The following is a 25,650-nucleotide window of genomic DNA, read 5'->3' as shown; positions in this document are numbered from 1 at the left end:
CCAATAGAAACAACTAAAACCGCATATTCATTCTAGAGCTATGATTATTCAATTCAATCATAAGCTAAGCAACTGAATTGAGCTGGTCCATGAATCTAAGAAACAGTGAAAATATCTCTCAATTCGAAAATCCAAGATTTGAATTGACGTCTTTTCAACAAGAAGCATTGTATCTTATTGCAAGTATTTAATTTATTCGAAATTATTTCATTTAACCTTTTAATATTTATATTTTCATCGTATCTTTTATTCATCATTTCATTTAAAATATTTGATAATCTTCAATGTAATATTTTTAAAAAAAAAAAAACTACTTTCTCAATTTTTAACGGATTTTACGTATTGCGTATGTCACAATTTTCTAGTTGTAATTATAATTATAGATTTATAATAATGAATAAAACATATAAATATATTTGCAAATATATAAGTGGATAGTTCAAATAATTGATCACTATGTCGATTAACTAAGAAATTTGAATCATGTTGTTAACTTAAAGGTATAAAGGTCGTCGGAATATACCATAAAAAACAAAAAAACAAAAAAAAAAGGTCGGCGGAATATTCTATGATATCCTCTTTCTTCGCCAACTGTGTACTAAAGTGTTATGATTTATTTCACAATACAGATATTCATCAATTAAAATATATTGTTGGCTCTACACGTATTAAAAATTATAAGATTGTTATTAATCAAATGTATTATATTCAAAAAAAAAAAATTTATTTCCTAAATAGCACACATCAACCAAATACTTTTGCTGGTATTTTGGTGATTGATGTGAGAGAAACTAATATAAATTTAAAATATAAAATTATTGAATGTATTGTTTTATAGGCAATAGTTATTGTATAAATTTATTCACGATATCAAAATCACAGAGGTTAAAAGACAATATTGAGTAGTTTTTATTGCCCAATATCTGATCAACTTAAATGTACATTACTTGGAATGCACATTTTCAGCAAGATTTTAAAAGTTAGCACTAAGAATGATGACAAAGGTCCCGGTTGAAATCTTAACCCGCACACCTGATTGGGTCGCAATCGAGTCCGAGCGAGTCTCGAGTTTAGCCGGACCCGACCCGCATATATGAATTGTAATACATCGATATATATCTTTTGATAAATCGAAAATAGAAATATCATAACTATAAAATCGGCATATTTTGACAAAGATTATTGGGGCCGTTCTGGGCCAATTGATCTGGACTCTGGCAATTTATCGGAGACTGGCCCGTCGCATTCCAATAATATTCTGGATGAAGTATATCATGAATTCATTTGCTCAAAATAAGAAGCACAAGTCTCACTCACGAGTCATGATCCATAAACGGGTAGGACCCGACTCCTACATCAACTGGGACCCGACATTTCTCCTGTACTCGGTCGAACCCATCATTTACCGAATGTATGTATATATATATATATATATATATATATATATATATATATTTTATATTATAATTTGAATTAGTTTATTTATTATTCAGTCAACATACTGACTCTTCGGCTACCTAAACCAATCCAACCAATAGCATTCTCCCACGACATCGGGGGGACGCAAAGCCGGTGCACATGCTATCATGTTCTCCCTCACAAGTGGAGAAAACACGCACAAGGAGTCGCCGAGCTACCTCGCTTTGCGTTCTCTCCCTCGAAGCTAGAATACGGCTGAGTCTCCATTTCGTTAATCGGGAATGCATCCACTGTTAGGGTTCTAGAATTGGGTTCCATTTGCTTGCTTTTGGTGAGCGAAATGAATCCGAAGAGGGACGCTGTTCAATCGACGGGGCTGTTGAAGTTCGTGTTGATGGGTTCGTTGGTGTTACTGGGATTGGTTTGTCTGTATTATGGCGCTCTTTTTTCCTCTGCTCTGCCACGTCAAGACGATTCATTTGACGGCGTCGCTGAGGGAGTCGACGGAGGATTTGATGCGAAAAGGGGTTTGGATGAAGTGCTCGAGGTCGGAGATCTCAATCCTGGAGTTCCCAAAAGCATTCCAGTGAGTAATCGTATGTGCGAGTGTTGATGTGTTTTCAGCTCACAGTTACTATTATTGACTTCTGTGTCTTGTTTGTTTTCTCTTTACGGATTTTTGTAGGTTTGTGATTTGAGATATTCGGAGTTGATACCTTGTCTGGATAGGGATATGATGTCTCAGATGAAATTGAAGCTCAATTTGAGTTTAATGGAGCACTATGAAAGGCATTGTCCGCAGCCCGAACGCCGTTATAATTGCCTTATCCCTCCTCCCCTTGGTTACAAGGTTTGTTGCTTCATCTGCTCTGTATTTCGGAAAGAGTGGTAGAAGCTCTGTAATCAACATCCGAGAATTTATTGGGTGATTGTTCTACATAGTTACCGTATGTGTAAGAGCTAAAGTGATTATCACCTTTCATTGGATACATTTTGACGGATGCTGAGATTAAATTTCGAGTATAAATTTTGTGTTGCTTTGTTCTGTTATCTGTTCCTTAGAATGCGTGTGATTCTGCCGCCGTAGTAACCGCATTTTCAATTTGTTAGTTTTGAATCCAATTTGTTAGTTTTGAATCCAATGGAATTTGATGTTAGAAGTCCAGATCTCAATTAGATGGCCGATGAGTCGGGATCAAGTTTGGAAGGCGAATATACCCCATACGAATCTAGCACAGGAGAAGTCGGATCAGAATTGGATGGTTGTGGATGGTGAAAAGATCAAGTTTCCAGGTGGTGGCACCCATTTCCACTATGGTGCTGACATTTACATTGCTGCTATTGCTGGGGTGCGTTTGTATAGGTCAATCAGCTATAGTTTTCATCTTGTAGTTTTATGTTTAGTTTGTTTTGTTTTCTAACTCTTCGTGTTGTTTCTGCTATAGATGCTTAAATTTCCTGATGACAAACTCCATAATGGTGGTCATATCCGAAATGTTCTTGATGTGGGCTGTGGGGTTGCCAGTTTTGGAGCGTATCTCCTTCGCCATAACATCATTGCCATGTCGCTTGCTCCTAATGATGTCCATGAAAATCAAATTCAGTTTGCATTGGAGAGGGGGATCCCCGCCACTTTAGGTGTTTTGGGCACCAAAAGACTGCCGTATCCCAGCAGATCATTTGAATTGGCTCACTGTTCCCGCTGTCGGATTGATTGGCTTCAAAGAGATGGTATTCTTTTGCTGGAATTGGACAGATTGCTCAGACCAGGAGGCTATTTTGTCTACTCTTCACCCGAAGCATATGCACATGATGTGGAAAATCAAAGAATTTGGAGCTTGATGCACGACCTTCTGCGAAGAATGTGCTGGAGAGTTGTTGCAAGGAAAGACCAAACCGTGATATGGGCCAAGTCTTTAAGTAATAGTTGCTATAGGAAAAGAACTCTAGGAACTTTACCACTTATGTGTAGTTCCGATGATGATCCAGACACGACATGGAATGTGCTTATGAAAGGATGCATCACTCCATATTCAGCGAGTACGTGTTTATTAATGTTAATCATCAATCAGTAAACCTTCCAACCTACTAGAATATCTCACCAACCTACTAGAATATCTCACAGCAGGATGACAGAATTCTTGATTTTCCTCATCATACTTTAACTGTAGATAGCAGACAAACTAAATGGGAAGAAGTTTTTAATTCTGTATGGCAATAATTTCTGACTCTGCTGTTTGTGCATATAGTTCGCCAGTTTTTCTATCAACAATTTTTAGTGTTGAATTAAAGTTGATGGACCATGTTGTTCTATTACCCAGAAAGAAAATTAATTGATTTGATTGCATGTAATATTTCTCCTTGTTATCAATTTTAGGTGGAATATTTTCTTTTCTTTTGCATTTAATGAATTGTAATAATATTTTGAACTGATATCATGAGTGTGTCATTTTTTTTTTCATTTAATCACTTAATTACCCACATTTTTATGATATTAGAGATGCACCGGGAAAAGGGGAGTGGACTAGAACCCTGGCCACGAAGGCTCACAGCACCTCCACCGCGTCTAGAAGAAATTGGAATCAGTATCGAGGAATTTCAGAATGACATGGCAAGTCTTTTATAACGATGGAATGCACTTCCGTATTAATGTTGTCTCATGACAGTGTATTTTAATTCCTGTAGTTCTGATGTATGTGTCAACTTATCTGATGACTATGTGATGCAGAATGTATGGCATTATCGAGTGGCCGAGTACTGGAAGCAGATGAAATCTGTCATATTTAGGAACTCACTCAGAAATGTCATGGACATGAATTCAAATCTTGGTGGATTTGCTGCTGCCCTAAATGACAAGGATGTTTGGGTAATGAATGTTGCTCCAGTCAATGAATCATCCAAGTTAAAGATCATATACGATCGAGGCTTGATTGGAACAGCTCATGACTGGTAGGCTTTTGTTTCGTTAACTTTTGTAAATTGATCAAATCCTCTTTTGACATTCTCCTGCAAGCTGGCCATTGGTTTGCCCATTAATTACTTGGTCAGTGATGCCTAGATTTGAAGGGTCGTTCAATTTATTAATATCTATATTTTAGGAACAAAAATATCCATGAATGAGATCTATCTTAAAACTTGACCGAATAGTTTATTTGTTATGGGAATTCAAAGTCAAGGTGGTTGGCCCTTGATACAGTATGTATTCCTCTCTCTCACAGGTGTGAATCGTTCTCAACTTATCCACGCACCTACGACTTGCTACATGCCTGGTCAGTATTCTCGCAGATCGAGGACCGAGGTTGTAGCTCACAGGATCTGCTTATTGAAATGGATCGAATACTGAGGCCAGAAGGATTTGTGGTGATTCGAGACTCGCCTTCTGTCATCAGCTATGTACATAAATTCTTGGCTTCCTTAAAGTGGGATGGATGGTCATCAGAGGTTGAACCAAGTGCCGATTCGCTCTCCTTAAGTGATGAAAGAGTGTTAATTGCGAGAAAGAAATTGTGGGATGAGAATCATGTGTCGTAAAAATGTGCGGAGTTCTGTGCCTTTCTCATCACTGATTTCTTGATTAGATGCTGAGGTTAGTTCTTAGTGTGTATGAACTTGTCTGATCCGCCAATTGCAATCATGACGGCGTGCCATAAGCAACTGTGAGTCCTTTGAAAAACAGCAGAATCTACCTATGAAAAACACGCTTGTAAAAACAATTGACTGTCATTTTCAGATTCACCTCTGAATTAGTAATTTTTACACCCGTAGACTGCCGTTTTGATCAATAAATGCAGCAAGTAATATTTAAATGACTAAATCAAGTTATTATAAAAAAGGAAAAAAGTTGATTCAAAGGGCGTGGATACAAACTATACTTAATCTTAGTCTAGTCGTTACAAAGCTTTAATGCTATAAGAACACGCGTCAGAAATTTTTACAACCTATAAATAGTATAATTATTGACGATATCCTTCTGGAAGAGGAACGACTCGGTGGAAGGGTACCAATCGTTGAGGCAAAGATCCATCCTCTTCATCATCGTCAAATTCCAAAACATAGCTGTCAAGGTAAAACCACAAAGAAAATTTAGAACTTATAAGATCACCTGATGAATTGAACATCCATGTCAAAACAAGCATATAAGTAACAATAGTAGAAGATGATAATAAGCAGAGTAGCAAACTGAAGAAAGGGTACTTACTCATCAGTCTTCCTCTAAATAATAGCAAATCGAACATCATATCGCATGCAGAAAAGAAACATAATTGCAAGTCAGCTTGAATCATTTTTTCTTTAGAAACAACATAACAAGCAAATACTACCTTCCGAGCTTGGACAACAGTTGCTTTATATAGAGTTGTGGTTTCTGGATATACTGCCAAAACATGTTTTCCAGGAGGAAAATCATGGGCACTAGAGAGATCAGTTCGCTTTGGAAATGGTATAATATGCGACATAGGCAGCTTGTATTTTCTGACACCATCAAGAAAAAGAAAGAAATAGACGAAGCTAAGCCACAATGTTGACTTTAAAGTTTAAACATATAAGTATTTTGATTATCAATAAGAACCAACAACAGGCAAGCACTACATTTAGATGAGTGCGACCATCAATAAATTTAACTAATTAGCCATAGAAACCAAAGACCCTTACATTTAACCTAAAGAGTAAAATATAAAGGTGTAAAATCCTTTTATCACACAACACTACAGCTAACAAGATTAACGCAGGAATCCCTCGATTATATCCATGAGACTAAGACTATCACCGATCTACAACGATACTTTATTTTGGATTTATGTACTGAATTGTGGACGGAAAGTGCATTTTGAATATCACCGTCACGTCAAAATATGTGTTGCCTTAATTGAGTTGTAAGGTTCTCCAAACTTTTAAAAGAAATGAAAAACGATAAAGAAGGAAAAAGAAAAACAGAATCAGGAACATAAATAAAAAATCTTTTTCTAGTAAAATGGCCTTAAAATTAATGATATGATAAAGTATCACGGTGAACTGATGTTGAAGCAGGGCAGTTAGAACCAAAAAATAAGCAACAATAGAGGAAACAGCCAACCTCTGCCCTCCGCTCTCCTCATCGTCACCTGGTTCTTCATCCAACACTTCAATTCTGTGTCAACACAGTTATTACACGCAAAGCTTGAATAAAACCAAATTACACCAGATTTTTTTAAAATAAATATAACTAAAAATAAAAACAAATTTAGTCGTAAGGTCTTTCATCAATATTTGTTACAAAAATAGCAAATATGCATTTTCAACTTCTAAATAAAAACATCACTCACTCTCTTGTTTCCTTGTCAAAATGAATAACTTTAACCACGAACCATTCATCCTTTCCTGCATCCTCTTGAGGGACCCTTGCTGCCACCTGAATTGTTTGAAGATTTCTAATTATAATCCATTACTAAATATCACAAAGGTAGGTATCTCAAGCGAGAATAACCATAGTTGAATTAAAAGCGAAAATCAACAGGATGATCAGCAGTAACTGGATGAAGAATTCAGGCTTAATGTCGACCTGTTCACCCTTCAAATTTGCAAGGTTATCTAGGTGATTTCGCATTGAAGGTGAAAGTCTGGAGACATCTGAATCGGCCTTCATCCTCTTCTTTTTCGGCTCAGTACCATCTCCTATGGATGAAATGCCTGAGTTATATTTCCAATCCGGAGATAAAGTGGATACAAACACACGCAAAAAATGAATCATAAATGAAACATGAGCAAGTAGTTATAAGTAAATTTCATCTAATAAAAGCTCAAGTTCATTTTTAGCACTTAACAATTAAAACCAACATAAATTCGATTACATAATGGATATGCATCTGCATCTCATCTAATTTGTTTCAATAGGTATCACTCACTCTGGAAAAGGATTAAACCTTTCGAAATCTCTTCTTTTCATGCACATATTGTTATAGAACAGGGAAGGAGGCAAATTTTAAACTCAGTGAGATATTAATAGAAATAGCATCAAAAATAGTTGCAATATTTTGAGGATTACTAACTTAAACATATCTAGTATGAAGATAACCAACTGATCAAAATTCCAAAAACCTAAGATCACTTGACAGCTTGGTAATGTGATCCACTAAATTTGTCATAAAGCCAGAAGTAGACCTATTTTTGAATGCCTTCTAAAACTAAGTACAAACCTATCTTTCTGCGATGTTGCCCTGAAGTCCCAGAAGGTATTAGCGCATCCAGTTGTCCTAATAATTGGGTGGAAATGCTGCTTACAAATGAATAAACAATATGAGAAATAGCAAAAAAAATGTGTGTGCAAAATATGATAGCCAAACAAGACAGCAACACTGCTGTAAGTAGCGACAATGTTAGGAGAACTAGAAAAATGAAAATAAAAGTCCAAAAAAAAAATAAACATCCTAATTGAATAAAACTCAGGCATACGTCACTTCATTCTCTGACAACTCTTTGGCTTGAGTATATAACATTTTGAGCCTCGATAGTGAATTGTCACCTGACTTTTCAACCACTTCAGGTGCTGTATGGATAAACAAAAACCATATCATTTTCTCTGCACTTGTCTGTGAGAAGGTTACATATAGATTTAAACCAATGCATGCTCATACTTTATTCATAATTCCCTAGCTCGAAAGATCCATGTCAGAGCCAAGAATTCATGTTAATCGAGCCAAATTGCAAGTCTAAATGTTTTTCCTAATGTAGGGAGCTAACATATATTTTTACTCAACATTTATGTAAATATAAATAAAAACTTCCGGTCATCCCGGACTTTGTGATTGGGATCAATCCAAGCTCATTTAAAACAATCTAAATCTACCAAACAGCATATACCATTCTAAATAATGTCCAATAAATAATTTACAAAGCCAGCTATTAAGTCAATTTGATCTTTCCTCCAATAGATTCGATATATAGCCATAGCAGCAAATTAACTCATCCTGTCAAAATGTCATTCTTCAATTTACGAAGCCACCAAGCTAACACCGCACACAATTTCAAACTGGAAAAAGGTTGAAGATTTTCCTAAATCAGGATAACAGTGAACATATAGTTCATAGTTGTAATAATCAAGATTAAGTGGAATAACCAGAATGGCTCCAAATTAGGAAACGAAATTAAAATTTACACAACCACTCACTGGATTGGAGTTTCTTGTGCATCTTGTTGATCTCCATGAGGATCTCCTCTTGCTTTTTCCTTAAGCGATCAAGTTCCTCCGAGTTCTCCAAGATTCCGGCAATATCGGGAGTCGACATCGCCAGGTATTCCTCGAAGACCCGTGTTGACCGCCGTAACTAACTTCCGGTAAGAATGCAACTACGTTGGATCCTTGAATCTTGACACGTTCGAGAAATCCAACACTTTTGAGAAAAAAAAAAGATATTGGTTTTTAAGGAAAATATGATCTGATTTCTGATGGAAAGATGGTACCTTTTCAGGTATGTCCTTAAATTGGGAGGTGGGTCGAAGGAGGGTTCATGTTCTTTGGGATGAAACAAGACCCGGATCCGATGGATATCGGATCCGACCACGGTTAGCTTGAAATCGGAATTAGAATTATTTTTTAAAACACAAAATCTTAGCGCGGATGTCGCTTGTATTCGAGATGAGTTCACATTGTCTCGTTTGTCATGTTCTTTTGATAGCGGTCTCAAATTGGGTAAGTCGGATAGATTCAGATCTTGAAAGACAAAAAAACTTGTGTTAGAGAGTCTCACGAGTCGTATTTTGTGAAACAGATATCTTATTTGGGTCATCCATAAAAAATATTATTTTTTTATAATAAGAGTATTATTTTTTATTGTGAATATCGGTAGCGTTGACTCATCTCACAGATAAAGATTTGTGACACCATCTCACAAGAGACCTGCTCATCTTAAAATATGTATATTACAAATAATTTCTCAAGATAAAAATTCAAAACAATGATAAATATATTAATTTAAATACATAATAACAAAATGTCGCTTAAAAATATGATAGTTATATTTCATTAATTTAAACATTTAATTAAATTTAATAGTGTAAGTTGTATAAACTGTTAATTAGTTTATAAAAATATTTGTTTAAGAAATTCAAATATTTTACAAAATAAATAATACATGATAAAAATTTATGAGATCAATAACAATAAAATAAAATGTAAATAATGGTTTAAAAAATCAATATTGTACAAAATAAATATTTGATCAAGCATTTTCGTTTATGAAAAAATCATAAATTAAATGTCTAATTGTAGAAAATTTAAAGTATATTTACTACACAAAATATATAATTGTTTAAAAATCAATATTTACAAAATAAATATTACATGATGAAAATTTATGAAATCGATATATGTACAATAAAAAAATTCAAACATATAATATATAAAAATATAGTTAATATTTATTAATTCTATACAATTTTTTTAAAAAAAAAAATCTGATTAACTTAGATTGAGATTATTTTTCCGAGTCAAATTTCAGTTCAATCTGATTTGACTCATACTCGAAAATCTTCAGTCCTAACCTGATTATTTTCAGGCCGACTCAGGTTGGGTTCATTGAGGCCCGATAGTACTTACTGGTTATTGGGCAAATATTATACTTTTTGGAGTACAACAAATAATGCTCCCAGAAATTATAATCCAAACAATTGAATACAAAATCTTCCGATTTCACTCAAACCTAATCCGTCTGCTCTTCTTTGAATAAGTCCATGGATCCAGCAGATTGGGAGAATCCAGACGACTGGGAGCTGATTAATGATGATGGTTTTGTGTACAAGCGCAAGAAACAACGGATCCAGGACTCCCGCGCCACCTTGTGCGACGCCAATCAGCCGCCAAATCCGGAGGATTCGAGGAAGAACCTCCGCGAACGGAAGAGAAAGGTTCTCCTTCAACTGAGGGAGAAGTATCAAAGAGAGATCCGTCAGTGGGAACGTTTCTCGAACACCTTAACGGAAATGGAGGCCAACTCCCAAACACAGTTTCAGGCGCATGAAGGGATTTGTAACACGGTCTCTGTTAGCGAGCCCTCGAGCTCACAAGACATTTTCTTGACGAATTCCACTCACCGGAAACTCGTCGACGATCTCCTCTCTCAGGTTCTAGCTTCTTGCTTTAAAATTCTATGCATCCGCCACTTCATTGTTTCGAAGTGTGTAACATGCATTGTGAAAATAAATACCGGGGATTATTCCTTTGTGGGACTTGAAAACGATAAAAACAAAGAAAAAGGGCGAACTTGGATTTATGTTTTTGATGACATTTATATTGAATCGAATAGGTTGAAGCACAGGAGGCTGTAATTCATGGTGTCTCCCATTTATGTGATGTAGCTGACGCATTGTGTAGTGCGCAAGAGGAAAGGCTGAAGCAACAATTCATCGACCTGCCGATTTGGGACTCGTCGCCACGTGAACTCGTTGCAGGATTAACAGACCAGTAGACCTCTGTCAGTACTTTGTAGGCACATAGTGGTGTTGTTCTACGTGTATCAGGATTAACAGACCAGTAGACCTCTGTCAGTACTTTGTAGCACATAGTGGTGTTGTTCTACGTGTATCTTGTGCGTATTGAACTGTAATCTAGCACAAATTGTCTGTTTGTTGCAGAGTTAACTTGTAACAAATAAAATAGCAGGCATGTCTATGGAGGTTTGTGTGGGAATATATGGCAGGTTCTCGAGAAGTGTGAATTGAGGTTGAGGATGTATGAAGTTAGGTTACAAGTTTGCTTTTGTGGCTAAATTTGGATAGGATAGTGAGAAGTGTCTAAATATTCTGGCTCTATTCGAGCTCTTGTAAATCGAGGTTGAGGATGTATGAAGTTATATGATGATCTATGTTGTCTTTTTGCCTTGAATTTTCGAATGATAACAGATAATTTTTTTGAACTTGCACATTGTTGTTCCTGTTCCAATCTTTCATGCGTTGGTCAAATGGATGGAATGATCGAAAGGCGAAACTCAGGTGCTGCATTACTGTGGCTATGAATTTGTGGGTCTGAGTTCTGGTAGGCTCGTGCAACAAGATAAATATTGCTTGCAGTTTCGTTAATTTTTTATGATTTAAAGCTTTTTCAATGTTGTATGGTGCACAAACAGAAAGAAAGACTGTTCTTTTATTGAGTTATGCTTCTTGATCTTAACATTTGATTTCGTGCGAGGATAATTTGTATTTCAGTTGCTGGCAAATATTATACAGAAGAATGATGCCTTTTTCATCGTCTTTTGTGTTTTTGCTGATGATTACCGGGTACACGTATTTTGGTTGATAAAAAGGAAAAAAAATGTTGTATGGTTCGTAAGTTTCAGTCTCGGTCTCATGTGACATTATTCTGATAAACTGACGAGGTTCCCCCACCCCCCCCCCCCACCCACCCACCCATTGGGTTGCATTTACTGCGGAACATGTGTGGTTCACAACATATATCTTTCAAAGACCGAAGTAAATATAAAATGTCCTCCTGTTGAGAAAAATCTCTGGATCTTGCGTTTACTGATTACTGGGAAAGTGAAAACAAATTCAGAAATCATGACTAAGCTAATAGCAATTTATAAGGAAGAAAAAACTCGATGTGCTGCAGTCGGGATGGCAAACACGAATAGTTTCGTGAAGCTTTCATCACATAGTGCCAATATCAACGTCATTTAAAAAGGATGGCATAACTTTCACCGGTTGAAAGATAAAGCCAGCACTCCTGCATGCGTCCTCCAAGAGTTGTGCCTGTGAAGGCCCTTCTGGGCAGTACACAACGACAGCACCTCCACTACCAGTAAACTTTGATGCAGCACCGATCCGTCTGGCGACTTCAACCATCTCTATGTTCAGAGCACCAAGAGCATCGTCACCAAACATTTTCCTAATAAAAAATCAGGCCTCGAATTAAGCATTTCTCATTTACACCATAACGCAAGGCAACGGTACACAGTCTAACATCCTCGAGTACCTTCGCAAATCAAAGTTACGATTCATGAGATTGAAAAGTTTTCCGTAGTCCTTTTCAACCAATACCGTCCTTCCCTCCAATCCAATATTTGCAACCTCTTCCATTGAGGATATAATGAACTCATCACCATTTAACCACCTTTGACGAACTGTACTGTGAACCTATATTACTCTTTTGTCAATATAGTATGTTCTTTCATAAGCGACCATCATACAGTAAAGACAAACAGCAACAGCTCTGTATTTGGTATCATGCAAGCACATGTTGATGGTCGAAAGAGGAAGCGCGATAAAGTGACCAAAGAAAATTGTCCTCCAAATAAGGACATGAGCAACGTTCAAAAGCAATGTCATTTATAAAATCCCAACAATATGAATTTACAGACTTATTCATCCTTGTAGATTTTTGTCAATATGAATTTACAAAGACTTATTCATCCTTGTTAAGATATATAGCAATAAATCATAGATAAGCAGTCCACAATGGCCAGGGAAAACATCGAAAAACATTCACATCCTGCCTTCTATAAAAAGACATGAAAAATGGAGTATAGAGAATGATGTGTGTATGATAATAAGATACCTTTCCAGAATCACTAGGATTCTCAGCGTAGATAAGATATAGTGGTGGAAGAAGTTCAATGTCCATAGGTTCATAAATCCCATGTCCCAATTCTTCCATGTGCTTCTTGTTAAAATCCTGAGTGGAAAATCATAAAGAGACTCATTAAAATAGATCACTCATACGGAACATGGAGAGACCTCCCATTCTCATCACGTACCATATACACAACGCCCCCATAGACCTGTGCTACTCTGTCTTGGAGACCGGCAACAATACCAAGTTCCTTCTCTGCGTTAAGGATAAGGTGTGGCCGCACCTTGACTTTAATCAGGTGCCGGACGTCATAAAAGTCGAGAAGGCAGCTAAGAGCAGCACAAACAATAGCACTTGAACCGGAAAGTCCAGTCTGTTACAATGGAACAAAAATTTGGATCATATTTTATGATTGATAGAGTGGGGCACAGCTGCAACTGTTCGTATTACAAGAGGAATATATAGTAACTAGCTCATTTATGCTTGCAATCCTGGAACGAAGCAGGGACAGCTTATTTTGGAGAGAGAGAAGAATAGAAAGACTTGAAGCTAAATAAAATAAATTGACTATTTGTCCCATCTAATAAATTCAAGGCCAATAACTTAACTGATTAAAGAAGAGAATTGAGATATTTGAACAACATAGTAAGCTTAATCTGCAAAATTTATGTTGTGACAGCACGGAACAAAGTCTTAAAAAGATACGAGAACACCGAAGAACATAAGAAGCACCTGACGAGGGATGTTTGTATCATAAGACAGAGTAAAATTCCCTTCATGTAAACTGATGTTGTGTTCTTTGCAATGATTGTGGAAAATTTTACAAATCGCCACCAGCAGGCGCACCCCTCCATAATAACCATCACTTTGCAAACGATTCACCTATAGGAAACCCCATTTAAATCATAGAAACTGTCGATCAAGGTAAACCATACACCCCTATCATCTAAAACCACAACGAAAATAAGATTAAACAGAAATGTTTCGTAAATCTCTATTTCCGGCAGCAATCAATCAACCATTAAACCATCAAGGGATCAAATTAAAAGAAACAAAAAGAGATCAAAGCTAGCAGTTTCAAAAACACATTCATCCAAATCACAGCAAAACCAAACAGGATTCCAAAACAAATTTTAACTACTACCCTTCCTAAGCATTGCTTCTCAGCAAAAATCCAATTAACTGTAACCATCACCAAGACTTGAATCGATGCAACAACATCAACACCATCCATAACAACAATTAAAAACAGATGAGCTTTTAAAACCAAACGAAACGACATTGGATCAAAAACCAAGAATGCACAATCGATCAGTATTTTTAACAACAATGACAGACAAATAGAGAAAGAGAGAGAGAGGGAGAGAACAAAGATACCAAATTCGAGAGAGACTGAAACTGGACAAGATCGTTAGTCGGGTGAGGAACTATCACCAAATCTTTAGAAGGCTCCAATTTCACGGAAGCCCAGAAATTGCCAATGCTCAATGAAATCGTGCGCCCATAGTACACATCACTGGGATTCCCTAACAACCCGATCCGAGCGTACGCTTTATGCTCAATCGCTTCATTTTCATGGGTCGTCATTGACTTGATTCTCACCAAGCAGAATATTCGGAATCAAAATTTAAAGTTAATCAAATCAAAAGAATAAATTCAAACAAAGATTTCGGGTGAAAGCGAGCGTCAAATTCAAGAGGAACCGTATAGTGTTGGGGTGATGAAGTTTAATATCTCATTGAAAAATGGAATAGATTTCCAGATCAGCACTTATTTGTAATAATGCTAATCTAGTCGCTTTCCTGTCATTGCATAAGATAGAAAGATTGACATCATAATTTTTTGTTAAAAAAAAAAAAGAAAAGTAATGCATCATAATAAATATGCAATATATCAACCAAACAGTCTTAACGAATAAAATTGAAAAATAGTTTTATTTCATCAACAATCTCAATAATAGACTGACTATCAAGTTAGTATAATATTTGTATGGACACTCTTAATATTCGTTAAATTTTGATGTCACAGATGAGATCCAAAGAAAGTCTCGTGACGTACATGCGTTGCACGTGTGGAACACACAAAAAAACCGTAATTTATGAATATCTCATTATATATTTTGAAATTAAAATGATCTATACATAAATCGCGTCATTGAAAAAGTAGCTACAAGTATTCATCGAAAGTAATTTGACAGGGCATAAAACATGAAGATAATTGTAATATTTTGAAAACTTTTATTTTTCGAGCAAAAAAAATATTTAAAAAACATAAGTAAAATTTTAAAATCTTATAAATCATTTTTTAAGTAATTATAGATGTAAGAATAATTTGTTTCACATAAAAGGATTTGAATTCATTCTTATTCCTCATTTGCTATCACTTTGATGTATATAAGAGTAATTATTATACGTAAAATCAATTTAAGCTCATTTTCATTCTTTGAATTGTTTTCTCATGGCACCAAATAATTATTTGGGTTTGTCATGCATAAAGTTTTACGGTTTGACCCATTGACACCCACGTCAATGCAATTCTCATTATGTTCACAATTAACTTTGTATATGGCTGGACGGTATATCACAATTATAAGAAATAAAAGTCTTGTATTGGATCATAAATATAACATTTGACCTGAAGATTAAGAAATGTTTGAACTAAAATATTAATCTTCCATTGTTAATTAGTTTTGTTGGATTAAGCGTGCACGAGTGAGAGTAGTACTGAGATGGATAAACTCTTAGGAAGTTCTCGTGCGTACTGCTGACATTGTGTCGCTTATTTTAAATTTCATTAAAGATATAATTTTTTTTAAAAAAATAGACAGTAAATCTTATTCCAAAATAAAATTTCAGTTTTCTTTAATTTATTGTAAAGTTCATCAATACCTGAAAAACAAAAAAAAACATGTATTTATTAATACTATTTAACAAAAATAAGGACATACATGTAAATTCACACAATTTACGTTATTCATGGATGTTAATTTACTCAAGTTAAAAATAAAATTGTCACATAAACTCATATGAAACTGTTTCGTGGGTCAATTTTGTGAAACATGTCTCATATTTGACCCGAATCATGAAAAAATATTGTTTTTCACTCTGAAAATGATTGGGTCGACCAATATAAATTGGAGAACTATAAACTTTTGAACAATAGTATCAATGAAATCGTCTCACAGAAGACCTACTCAAAAATTGGAGAACTATAAACTTTTGAGCAATAGTATAAACTTCATTTTTATTCGATTTATTTTAAAATTCTTTAACATTAATTAATAAAAAAATGTCGACTCGTCTTAGAGACATATCTACTTGATACCGTCTTATAGAAGACTTACTCAAAAATTGGATAAATATAAAATTTTGAACACAAATGTAAACTTCATTTTTATTCTACTTATTTTAAAATTTATTAATTAATTAAAAAATTGAAATCAAACAAAAGGACATCTTAAAAGATAAAGATAGAGTTCACAAATAAAAAAAAACAGAGATAAATAAAACAAAAATAATTATTTTTAAAATAATAATATAGTTCATTTTTTAAAAAAATGGAACGTAAATTTCATTAAAGATATAGTTTTTTTTAAAAAAATACATAGAGTGTAAATTTCATTCTAACACGTGGTGACTGAAATTTATTTTTCTTCAGTTTATTTTAGAATTCACTAATAGATGTGAGAACAAACCAAAAAATGTATTTATTATGACTATTATTTTAAATTTTATTAAAGATATATATATATATATATATATATATATATATTTTAAAAAATTGACTGCAGATTTCATTCCAAAAAATGGAATGTAAAATTTAAATTTCATTCTAAAAAATTATAGCTAAATTTTTCATTTTAAAAAACGATAGCTAAAATTCATTTTTTTCAATTTATTTTAGAAGTCATTAATGGCTAAAAAAAACAAAAAAACATATATTTATTATTGTTATCATTGTGAATTTCATTAAAGATATAAGTTTTTTTAAAAAATGGAGTGAAAATTTCACAAAAAAATGGAGGCTAAATTTTATTTTTTTTCAATTTAATTTAGATTTCATTAATTAATAGATGAAAAAAAAAATAAAGTGACATGTGTTAATGAATATTATTTTATGAAGATAAGGACATAGACGTAAATTCACAATTTAATGTCATATATTTATGGTCGTAATAATAATAATAGTAGCTAGGAAAAAAACATACAAAATATATATATTTATTATTGTTATCATTTTGAATTTCATTAAATATATAGGTTTTTTTTAAAAAAAATAGATTATTAGTATTATTTAAAATTATTAAAGATATTTTTTTTAAATGGAGTGCAAATGTCGTTCCAAAAAATGGAAGATAAATTTAAATGTCACTCTAAAAAATGGTAAATAAAATTTTTATTCTAAAAAATAGTAGCTAAAATTCATTTTTTTTTATTTTAGAAGTCATTAATAGCTAAGAAAAAACAAACAAAAACATATATTTATTAATTTTGAATTTCATTATATATATAAGTTTTTTTAAAAAAATGGTTTGCAAATTTCATCACTAAAAATAGATGCAAAATTTTATTTTTATTCAATTTATTTTAGGTTCCATTAATTAATAGATGAAAACATTCTATAAATTAATAGATAAAAACAAAACAACAAAAGTGAATTATATTAATGAATATAATTTAATGAAGATAAGACATAGTTGTAAATTCACAATTCAACTCATATATTTATAATTTATAAAATTTTTTAAAGATATTTTTTTAAAAAATGGAGTGCAAATATCGTTCCAAAAAATGAAAGATAAATTTAAATGTCACTCTGAAAAATGGTAATAAAATTTTCATACTAAAAAATGGTAACTATATTTCATTTTTTTTTCAATTTATTTTAGAAATCATTAATAGCTAGGAAAAAACAAATAAAAAAATATATTTATTATTTTTATTATTTTGAATTTCATTATATATATATATAAGATTTTTTAAAAAATAGATTGCAAATTTCATCACTAAAAATAGATGCAAAATTTTATTTTTATTCAATTTATTTTAGATTCCATTAATTAATAGATAAAAACAAAACAACAAAAGTGGCATGTATTAATGAATATTATTTAATGAAGATAAGGGCATAGATGTAAATTTACAATTCAACTCATATATTTATAGTAGTAATAGATAATAGATAGATTATTTTAGATTTCAATAATTAATAGATAAGATTTTTTAAAAAATAGATTGCAAAATTTTATTTTTATTCAATTTATTTTAGATTTCATTAATTAATAGATAAAAACAAAACAACAAAAATGACATGTATTAATGAATATTATTTAATGAAGATAAGGGTATAGATGTAAATTTACAATTCAACTCATATATTTATAGTAGTAATAGATAATAAATAGATTATTTTAGATTTCATTAATTAATAGATAAAAACAAAACAACAAAAATGACATGTGTTAATGAATATTATTTAATGAAGATAAGGGCATAGATGTAAATTCACAATTCAACTCATATATTTATAGTAGTAATAATAATAATAGATAGATATATATCAATTTTGTTATGCTTTCCACTTAGTGTGTCAACTTACGTGTCCACTAATGAAATATCACTAATCTATTTATATATAATTTTGATATGTTTAATCATATCCTATACGAGAAAATGTGCGTACATTAGCATACATTCACTCATGTTCTCTACATTCTGGCAGCAGTAACGGCCTAACTGGGAACTACCTACCATTACCACATGGCTGCATTCTTCAGCCAGGAAGAATATTACGACAATTTCTCTTGATTCTGTAACTTGTAACAAACAATGGAACACCTTGTCCTTCAAGAATAAGAATCTGCTAACGTATTTTACTAGATTACACAGTAATTCTCTTTCAGCATCCGCGAGAATTGGAATCAACTGTCGACCGAAAAGTTCAATAGCATCATCATTCAACAAATTCTTTAGCCACCTTGCATAGAGCTCTGTCTATCACCAAGTCATTCTCGGTTCCAAATTTCATCCTCTTCGAAAACGTTTATCTTCCCACTGTTTTTTCCTTTTTCTTACAAACTTATTTCCTGCCATCACATGATTGCTCTCCTGATGTGCCATCTGATTCCCATTGTCCAGTCTCTTAATCACTTGACAAGTGTTTGGCCGTAGAATGGTCTTCTGCCAACTCACCACTATTTCTATTTAAGCCCCTCTTAGAATTTCTTTTATCTTCTATCTTGAACTGATCGTAGTTCTCATCATCACTACTGCTTTGGTAATTGTTAATTGATGCTCCAGAATTTGTCAGGTTTTGTTCTTCCCCCTCGTCTGACCCCCACATAGCATCATCGAGGTCACTTAGCATATCTTCTGACATAGATGTGTCGTTCGTACTGCCCCTAGATCCAATTTTATTTCTCTCGAATCCCTTTGAGTTGGATTTACCAATCTTATTATCCTTCTGTCTTTCCAATTTACTCCAGGGGAGTTTATCGAGATCTTCCTCAGAGTCCTCGCCTTCACTATCACGATTCACATCATCATTGGAATCCCATTCATGATCAAGCTTGGAATCTTTGTCATCTTCACTTTCACTATCTACTGAGGTCCTCCTACGAGTCTGATTCCAATTTCCCGTCCTTACCCTGTTTTCATCCTCTGAATCTTCACCTCTGATCCTGTCATCTCTTGTGAATCTACTAAAATCATCTCTGTTCCAATATCTAACACGATCGAGTTCTTCTTTCTCTGCTGCTTCCTCTGCAGCCCATTCTTTGTCAGCTGCATCTTCTATCTCAGCAATGAATCGGTCAAGCTCCTCCTGATCACTGTCGTCCTCAGGATCCTGTGGCTGCTGAAGCTTGTCAGTTTCGATCTGTGTTGATTTGTCCTCTCGGAAAATGTAGGGACTTCCTTCTCTCTTGTCAATTGCATTGAAAAATGTGGATGCCACTCTTTGTATGCTGGCCATGGCAACCGGATCGTCGGGATTCACCCCCTTTCTACGGAGGTCCTGTTCTGTTTTCTTTATGTTAAGCTTCTGTGATTCAAGTGCTTGTTCAAATCTTGCTTTAAACAGCGCCTGTATAACAAAGTCGAGGATAATTGGTTAAATATCAAATTCTCTTACATATTTTACAAGTTTTTCAGTGTAAATTGCAGAAGAGAAAAAGGAACTAAAGAAGACAGCGTTTTATATCCACCTTCCTTTTAGTGAGAGTATTGATAGGTATTAAATTCTTTGGCTGACGATAATTTCGGCCTCGGAACATGATAATAGTTTTCACGTTATGTATGTTGACCACGATGCCACCGCTCAATCTTGCCAACATAGTTGCCATCTCCTTAATCTTTTCCTTGGGAAAATTATCGCAACAAACTTGCACTGTCTCGTGGAATTTCCAATGAAGGTGCATATTTTGAACAACTCCTCCAAAGACTCCACGAACACCTACTGGAACATAATTTCTGTTTCTGAAACCGATCTTCTTATATGCCTGTAAATGTTCAGGAGTAAACAGCTCAGGGTCGTGGCGTGGAGGTGGAAGCTCTGGTAACTCGTACTTTTTCAGCTTCTGAAGGAGTAAAGCAACCTTTTTCTTTGCCTGTACTTGTTCAACAGGAAGCACAATTGCAAATATTAAGGACATGAAAAAATATGAGAACATAATGAAGAGACGTCACATAAAAAATGGTTTTAAATTGTCATAGAACATGCATAGAAATGCCGTCAAGCAGAAATGCGATTTTTAAATTTACCTCGTGACTCAAACACAAAAACAGCTATTTTGATGCAAGGCATGCCAAACCAAAGAGTTATGATGACATTCACATCCAACGATTACTGGTAGCTAAATTTCCAAACCATGATGTAGCACTATGGAAACTTGCGCCAACTAAAATTCCATGAAACTGGGAAGCAAAACCATCGACACAACTCGGTTAAGGATTTTGAGTTGTCAAAGACCAAAGGCACAAGCATTTCTTGACCAGCTAAAATCCCATAAACAGGGGGAGGGGTGCGAACCAATACGGCTGAAAGTAGCTGACTGTGACAGAAAGCTCAATACCAAAAAACACACAATAGACCAAAACATTGAGAAAGCCAATTCGGAGCAGCTAAGATTCTAATGACAAGGAGATTAAAAAATACCACAGCATTCAACAAAATTCAAATCTAAGAACAATTTCAGCAACATACTCTTCTTAGATTATAAATCATGCGTTCCTCATCCGTCATCAACTTTTTTCTCAACTTTTTCGCCCTTCGAATCTCCCTCATGGTTTTACCCGATTCCCTCTGCATTCGCTTCTCTACTTTACTCCTCATACTCTTCACCGAATACCCGCGAGCTCCATCAACAAGATTAAACCTTTTCACTGAAAAACCGTCATCCACACGCGAAAACCCCGAACTCCCATTGAGAGAACAAGGCAAAAACCTCGTACAATCATTGCTTCCCAACATCCTGAATGATAAGAGACTTTTCATTGGCAACAAACATCCAATATTCTACGAGAAAACACAATTTACGAAAAAACGAAAAATTTAACCTCTGATTGAAGATCAAAGAAGAGATGGCTTTGAGAGAATGCTTTTGAAGATTTCTCGCAGTTGCGGCGAACATTTTCTTCTCCACTTCTTGGGAAACTGAAGCTCCGGGGAGTGTATCGACTTCCTTTGGGGGTTTGAGTACGTTTGGTTTATTTCACTTGACCCCCCTGTATTTCATCTTAATTACAAAACGGAGTTGCTAGCTTTATCCAGTTTGACATTGGGCTTCCCTTATTATTACGCAGCTCCGGCCTCCCAATTTTGGGCTTTAACAAAGGCTCAAATATTTGTCCCGCCTCCCAATTTTGGGCTTTAACAGAGGCTCAAATATTTGGTTTTCTGATTTTTTTTCTCCTCGCACCATTATAAAAATTTAATATTGATCTTAATTATTTAATTTAGATGATAATGACTAAAATTTATGCATCAAATATAGGTATATGATTATCATAAATAAAAAAACAAAAAATGCATGAAAAAACAATAAAGGCAAAAAATACGGTCTCACGGATCGTATTTTGTGAGACAAATCTCTTATTTGGATCATCCATGAAAAATATTACTTTTTATGCTAAAAGTATTACTTTTTATTATGAATATCGATAGGGTTGACCCGTCTCACAGATAAAGATTCGTGAGATCGTCTCAAAAGAGACTTACTCTTCCATCAAACTCTAAAATTTACATAACTAAAATTAATATTTTACCAAAAATATTTATACACGGTGCACGTACGTCTCTTGTCATATCAAATAAATATAGTCTGATTTACACTATAAATTTGTTAATTGTTTGTGGTGTTTTGGATATTGTCACTATATTTAAGTTTTTACGAAGAAATGTATTTATTGCAGTGGTTGAGATTTGTTAATTATTTGCGGTGTTCACTGAATTTAAGTTTCCACAAAGAAATGTATTTCTAAATGTATTTATTGGGGTGGTTCCTCAACGACTACAATAAATACATATTTATGATGAAATTTTGTTTATAATATAATGTAATATTAAATTCGGAGGATTTATTATATAATATCGACCATGGATCTTTAGCACGTAATACGTACATGTAAATTTAATTTTTATTTAAACTTTATCTTTTTAGCATTAAAAGGGAGTAAGAGTATGCAATTGTTTTCACCATCAAAGTTTATATTTGAGCTTTTATTTTGTTATTATATATTCAATTTTTACATAGAAAATAATTAAAGTGGTATTTTGTTTGTACAAATAATTAAGGTTGATATCCTAATTTTTAAATAAATTTTAATAAAGTCTTTTTTAAATTTCAAAATCACCAATTGCATATTTGATTATAATATATATAATTTTATTCTTTCAATTAACTCTTTCAACAAAGAAAATGATCGTATTTTATTTATTAAATTATTTTTTGTTTATATTTTTACTGCATATTATAAAGTACTATTAATTTTTTATATTTCATAATTATAAAAAGTTAATCTTATTAAAGCTTATGTTATATTTAATTTTTTAAATATCATAACTATATTCAAGAAAAAAATATCACTCACGTAATATTTGTGCATTATATATATATATATATGTATGTATATATATGTATGTATGTATATTATTTTAAGTGATTTTGCCCATATCAAACTATTGGTCTAGATTAAATGTGGGTAGGTTCAATAATTTTAGCAGGCACGTCTTATCTTTCTTAATATCAATAGTATTTATATATTTTTAGATATAATAAGTTTCATTATTTTTTATTTGGACTTTATATATATTGATACCCCATGGATGGGCCCATTATCCTTGGCCCATCCCTAGCTCAAAAGAAAGACAAGCCCATCAAGGGCCCATGTATTCTCCTATAAATACCAGGTTTGAGTGTTCAGTTATTGGATTTACTATATTGTTTTCAGCAGCGCCCTTAGCTGCTCCCCCCATATATCCTCAGTCTCTGACTTGAGCGTCGGAGGGGCTACGCCAGGATACTCTCCTGGCCCCCTCCTAACGGTCTTATTTGTGATTTCAGGCCCAGGGTAATTTTGAAGCCCGTGTCTGGATTAGTGACGCTTGCGTGGATCGGACCCTAAATCTCCCGTGAGTATCACTTGGCGCCGTCTGTGAGAACACTTGAGTTGAGACGTAGAGATGGTAGGCAAGAAAGGAAGTAGAAGAGTTACCTCGGCATCATCGCGTCCTCAGAGGGGACCCGAACAATCTCATGTTGAGACAAGACAAGAACAGCCGCATCTTGAGACGAGACATGAACAACCTCGTCAAGAGGCCAGAACTGAGCAGCCCATCCACGAGACGAGGGTCGAGCAAACCCATCCCAATGAGAATGTGGGAAACTTGACCCTGGAACAGCTGGGCCAATTTATCACTCGAACAGTGGATGAGGCCATGAAGAGGAATCAAGAGTCTATGTTTGCAGAAGAGCAGGCCGCTCGCCAGGAGCGAGAGGAGAATGTGAAGGGCAGTCAGAGTAGGGTGGAGGAGACGCGACCCCTCCCAAGTGAGGAGAATCCGGAGATGGAGGAGATGTGGAGGGAGATATAGATGTTGAGGCAACAGTTGGGAAGCAGAGCACCGGCACCCAAGAGAGGAAGTCCCTTTTCACTAGCCATTTTAGAAGAAGAACTTCCTCCAACTTTTCGACAGTCGAATGTGGGAGAGTACGATGGACATACTGACCCCGAGGAACACTTGGGGAGATTTGAAAATGCGGCCATGTTACATCAATATTCAGATGGAGTCAGGTGCAGGGTGTTCCTGGGCACGTTGGTGAGGTCAGCCCAGCAATGGTTTAATACCCTGCAGCCCAACTCCATACAGTCTTTTGACGATTTTGCTACAGCTTTCTTGCACAGATTTGCCAGCAGCAAGAGGCACCAGAAAAATTATTTGACCCTGTTCGTGATGAAACAGCAAGAGAATGAAACTTTGCGAGAATTTGTCCAGCGTTTCAACAGTGCAGCGCTGGAAATACCAGCGGCTACCCCTGACATCATGATAAGTGCCTTCACACAAGGACTGAGGGGAGGGGAGTTTTTCAAGTCGTTGGTCAAGAAGCCTCCGTTGAGCTATGATGATCTGTTGGCTCGAGCTGAGAAATATGTAAACTTGGAAGATGCCCAACGGTACAGAAGGATGGAGAGCCGGCCCGGAGGAAGTAGAGTTGAGGGAGCGGAGAAAGGAGGAAGGAAGAGGGGTGCGGGGGAAAGAGAGGAAGACAGAACTAGTAGTAGAAGACAATTCTCATCCCATGTTCTCCTAGATAAGAGTCGGGACGAGGTGATGGAGGTGAGGGAGCCCGCGGGGAGGTGGGAGAAGTCGCGAAGGGTTGGGTACAGTGCTAGATTATCTTCACGGGATAGACGAGAAGGATCCTCATTAAGGAGTCGACAAAGGTCTCGCTCGCCCCCTAGGCGTGGTCAAGGCCCTCCATGGATAAATCAGAGGATGGGTGAGCAGAGAGGGGAAGGTGGATGTCAAGATGTCCCTCAGGAGCTCGTGGAACCGAGGAGGGGAATGAATGAGGATAACCACCCTACGAGAGGAATGATTCATATGATCTCGGGGGGTGCTATTGATGGAGACTCTGGGCGAGCTCGGAAAGCACATGGGAGAAAATTGGAGAACTTTGAGATATATAGTGGTGCAGACTTACCACAAGACCCCGTCATCAGCTTTGGGCCGGAAGACCTCCGGGGCGTTGTGACTCCACATAACGATGCCTTGGTGGTGACGGCCACCATTGCCAATTATGATGTGGCAAGGATATTTATTGATAATGGAAGCTCCGTGAACGTCTTGTTCAAGAGCACGTTGGATCAAATGAAGATGAGAGGATTTGAGTTTGAGCCGGTATCCACCCCGCTGTATGGGTTTGCAGAACACGTCATCTTGCCTTTGGGTCAGATTGTTCTTCCCCTATCCTTGGGGACTGATCCTCGGCGGGTAACAAAGGTGATAGCCTTCACTGTAGTAGATACCCAGTCAGCGTATAGGGGAATTCTAGGACGACCAGCCCTGAAGGATTTTAGAGCAGTAGCTTCCAGTTATCATCAGAAGCTTAAGTTTCCTGTGGGAAGAGGAGTTGGAGTCCTGTGCGGGGACCAAAAAGTCGCACGTCGTTGTTATGAAAGAATCGTGAAGGAAGA

At 35.1% G+C, this 25,650-nt stretch overlaps 5 protein-coding genes across 5 annotated transcripts; 2 read left to right on the top strand and 3 right to left on the bottom strand.

Moving 5' to 3' along the window:
- The first annotated feature begins 1,514 nt into the window (after positions 1-1,514).
- LOC142549861 (putative methyltransferase PMT9) lies at positions 1,515-5,183 on the top strand. Its single transcript, XM_075659064.1, has 7 exons — positions 1,515-2,005; positions 2,105-2,269; positions 2,586-2,768; positions 2,865-3,459; positions 3,918-4,030; positions 4,148-4,368; positions 4,638-5,183. The coding sequence occupies exons 1-7, from the start codon at positions 1,760-1,762 to the stop codon at positions 4,948-4,950; spliced, it is 1,836 nt and encodes a 611-aa protein (XP_075515179.1). The 5' UTR covers positions 1,515-1,759; the 3' UTR covers positions 4,951-5,183.
- Positions 5,184-5,214: 31 nt separating this feature from the next.
- Positions 5,215-8,949, bottom strand: LOC142549863 (SAGA-associated factor 29 homolog A-like). Its single transcript, XM_075659067.1, has 9 exons — positions 8,561-8,949; positions 7,846-7,939; positions 7,590-7,666; positions 6,956-7,068; positions 6,720-6,805; positions 6,491-6,544; positions 5,739-5,889; positions 5,618-5,631; positions 5,215-5,475 (listed from the first exon to the last, which is right to left on the bottom strand). The coding sequence occupies exons 1-9, from the start codon at positions 8,676-8,678 to the stop codon at positions 5,373-5,375; spliced, it is 810 nt and encodes a 269-aa protein (XP_075515182.1). The 5' UTR covers positions 8,679-8,949; the 3' UTR covers positions 5,215-5,372.
- A 1,059-nt stretch (positions 8,950-10,008) lies between these two features.
- On the top strand, positions 10,009-11,272 carry LOC142549860 (uncharacterized). The gene is made up of 2 exons (XM_075659063.1): positions 10,009-10,512; positions 10,695-11,272. The coding sequence occupies exons 1-2, from the start codon at positions 10,123-10,125 to the stop codon at positions 10,854-10,856; spliced, it is 552 nt and encodes a 183-aa protein (XP_075515178.1). The 5' UTR covers positions 10,009-10,122; the 3' UTR covers positions 10,857-11,272.
- A 606-nt stretch (positions 11,273-11,878) lies between these two features.
- On the bottom strand, positions 11,879-14,727 carry LOC142549859 (glucuronokinase 1-like). The gene is made up of 6 exons (XM_075659062.1): positions 14,333-14,727; positions 13,688-13,837; positions 13,140-13,328; positions 12,941-13,057; positions 12,359-12,519; positions 11,879-12,271 (listed from the first exon to the last, which is right to left on the bottom strand). Exons 1-6 carry the CDS (start codon positions 14,540-14,542, stop codon positions 12,034-12,036), a joined length of 1,065 nt encoding a protein of 354 aa, XP_075515177.1. The 5' UTR covers positions 14,543-14,727; the 3' UTR covers positions 11,879-12,033.
- Positions 14,728-18,624: 3,897 nt separating this feature from the next.
- Positions 18,625-21,683, bottom strand: LOC142549858 (CRM-domain containing factor CFM9, mitochondrial). The gene is made up of 4 exons (XM_075659060.1): positions 21,511-21,683; positions 21,158-21,425; positions 20,160-20,561; positions 18,625-20,038 (listed from the first exon to the last, which is right to left on the bottom strand). Exons 1-4 carry the CDS (start codon positions 21,582-21,584, stop codon positions 19,097-19,099), a joined length of 1,686 nt encoding a protein of 561 aa, XP_075515175.1. The 5' UTR covers positions 21,585-21,683; the 3' UTR covers positions 18,625-19,096.
- Between the last annotated feature and the right edge of the window lie 3,967 nt (positions 21,684-25,650).

Source organism: Primulina tabacum, chromosome 6 (assembly GCF_025594145.1).
Source record: "Primulina tabacum isolate GXHZ01 chromosome 6, ASM2559414v2, whole genome shotgun sequence".
Classification (NCBI taxonomy): Eukaryota; Viridiplantae; Streptophyta; class Magnoliopsida; order Lamiales; family Gesneriaceae; genus Primulina; species Primulina tabacum.
This window is presented reverse-complemented; position numbering and strand designations above follow the sequence as displayed.

Excerpts from the sequence above, each read along its gene's own strand:
- LOC142549863 (XM_075659067.1), bottom strand. The coding sequence starts at position 8,678 with ATGTCGACTCCCGATATTGCCGGAATCTTGGAGAACTCGGAGGAACTT. Across the intron at positions 7,667-7,845 it reads TTGTCAGAGAATGAAGTGAC|CATTTCCACCCAATTATTAG; the intron begins GTATGCCTGAGT and ends ATTTGTAAGCAG. Across the intron at positions 7,069-7,589 it reads GCAACATCGCAGAAAGATAG|GAGATGGTACTGAGCCGAAA; the intron begins GTTTGTACTTAG and ends TTTCATCCATAG.
- LOC142549861 (XM_075659064.1), top strand. The coding sequence starts at position 1,760 with ATGAATCCGAAGAGGGACGCTGTTCAATCGACGGGGCTGTTGAAGTTC. Across the intron at positions 2,270-2,585 it reads CTCCTCCCCTTGGTTACAAG|ATCTCAATTAGATGGCCGAT; the intron begins GTTTGTTGCTTC and ends TTAGAAGTCCAG. Across the intron at positions 3,460-3,917 it reads CATCACTCCATATTCAGCGA|AGATGCACCGGGAAAAGGGG; the intron begins GTACGTGTTTAT and ends TTATGATATTAG.
- LOC142549858 (XM_075659060.1), bottom strand. The coding sequence starts at position 21,584 with ATGTTCGCCGCAACTGCGAGAAATCTTCAAAAGCATTCTCTCAAAGCC. Across the intron at positions 20,562-21,157 it reads TGATTTATAATCTAAGAAGA|GCAAAGAAAAAGGTTGCTTT; the intron begins GTATGTTGCTGA and ends GAACAAGTACAG. Across the intron at positions 20,039-20,159 it reads ATACTCTCACTAAAAGGAAG|GCGCTGTTTAAAGCAAGATT; the intron begins GTGGATATAAAA and ends TTTGTTATACAG.
- LOC142549860 (XM_075659063.1), top strand. The coding sequence starts at position 10,123 with ATGGATCCAGCAGATTGGGAGAATCCAGACGACTGGGAGCTGATTAAT. Across the intron at positions 10,513-10,694 it reads TCGACGATCTCCTCTCTCAG|GTTGAAGCACAGGAGGCTGT; the intron begins GTTCTAGCTTCT and ends TGAATCGAATAG.
- LOC142549859 (XM_075659062.1), bottom strand. The coding sequence starts at position 14,542 with ATGACGACCCATGAAAATGAAGCGATTGAGCATAAAGCGTACGCTCGG. Across the intron at positions 13,329-13,687 it reads ATACAAACATCCCTCGTCAG|ACTGGACTTTCCGGTTCAAG; the intron begins GTGCTTCTTATG and ends CCATTGTAACAG. Across the intron at positions 12,520-12,940 it reads ATCCTAGTGATTCTGGAAAG|GTTCACAGTACAGTTCGTCA; the intron begins GTATCTTATTAT and ends AGAGTAATATAG.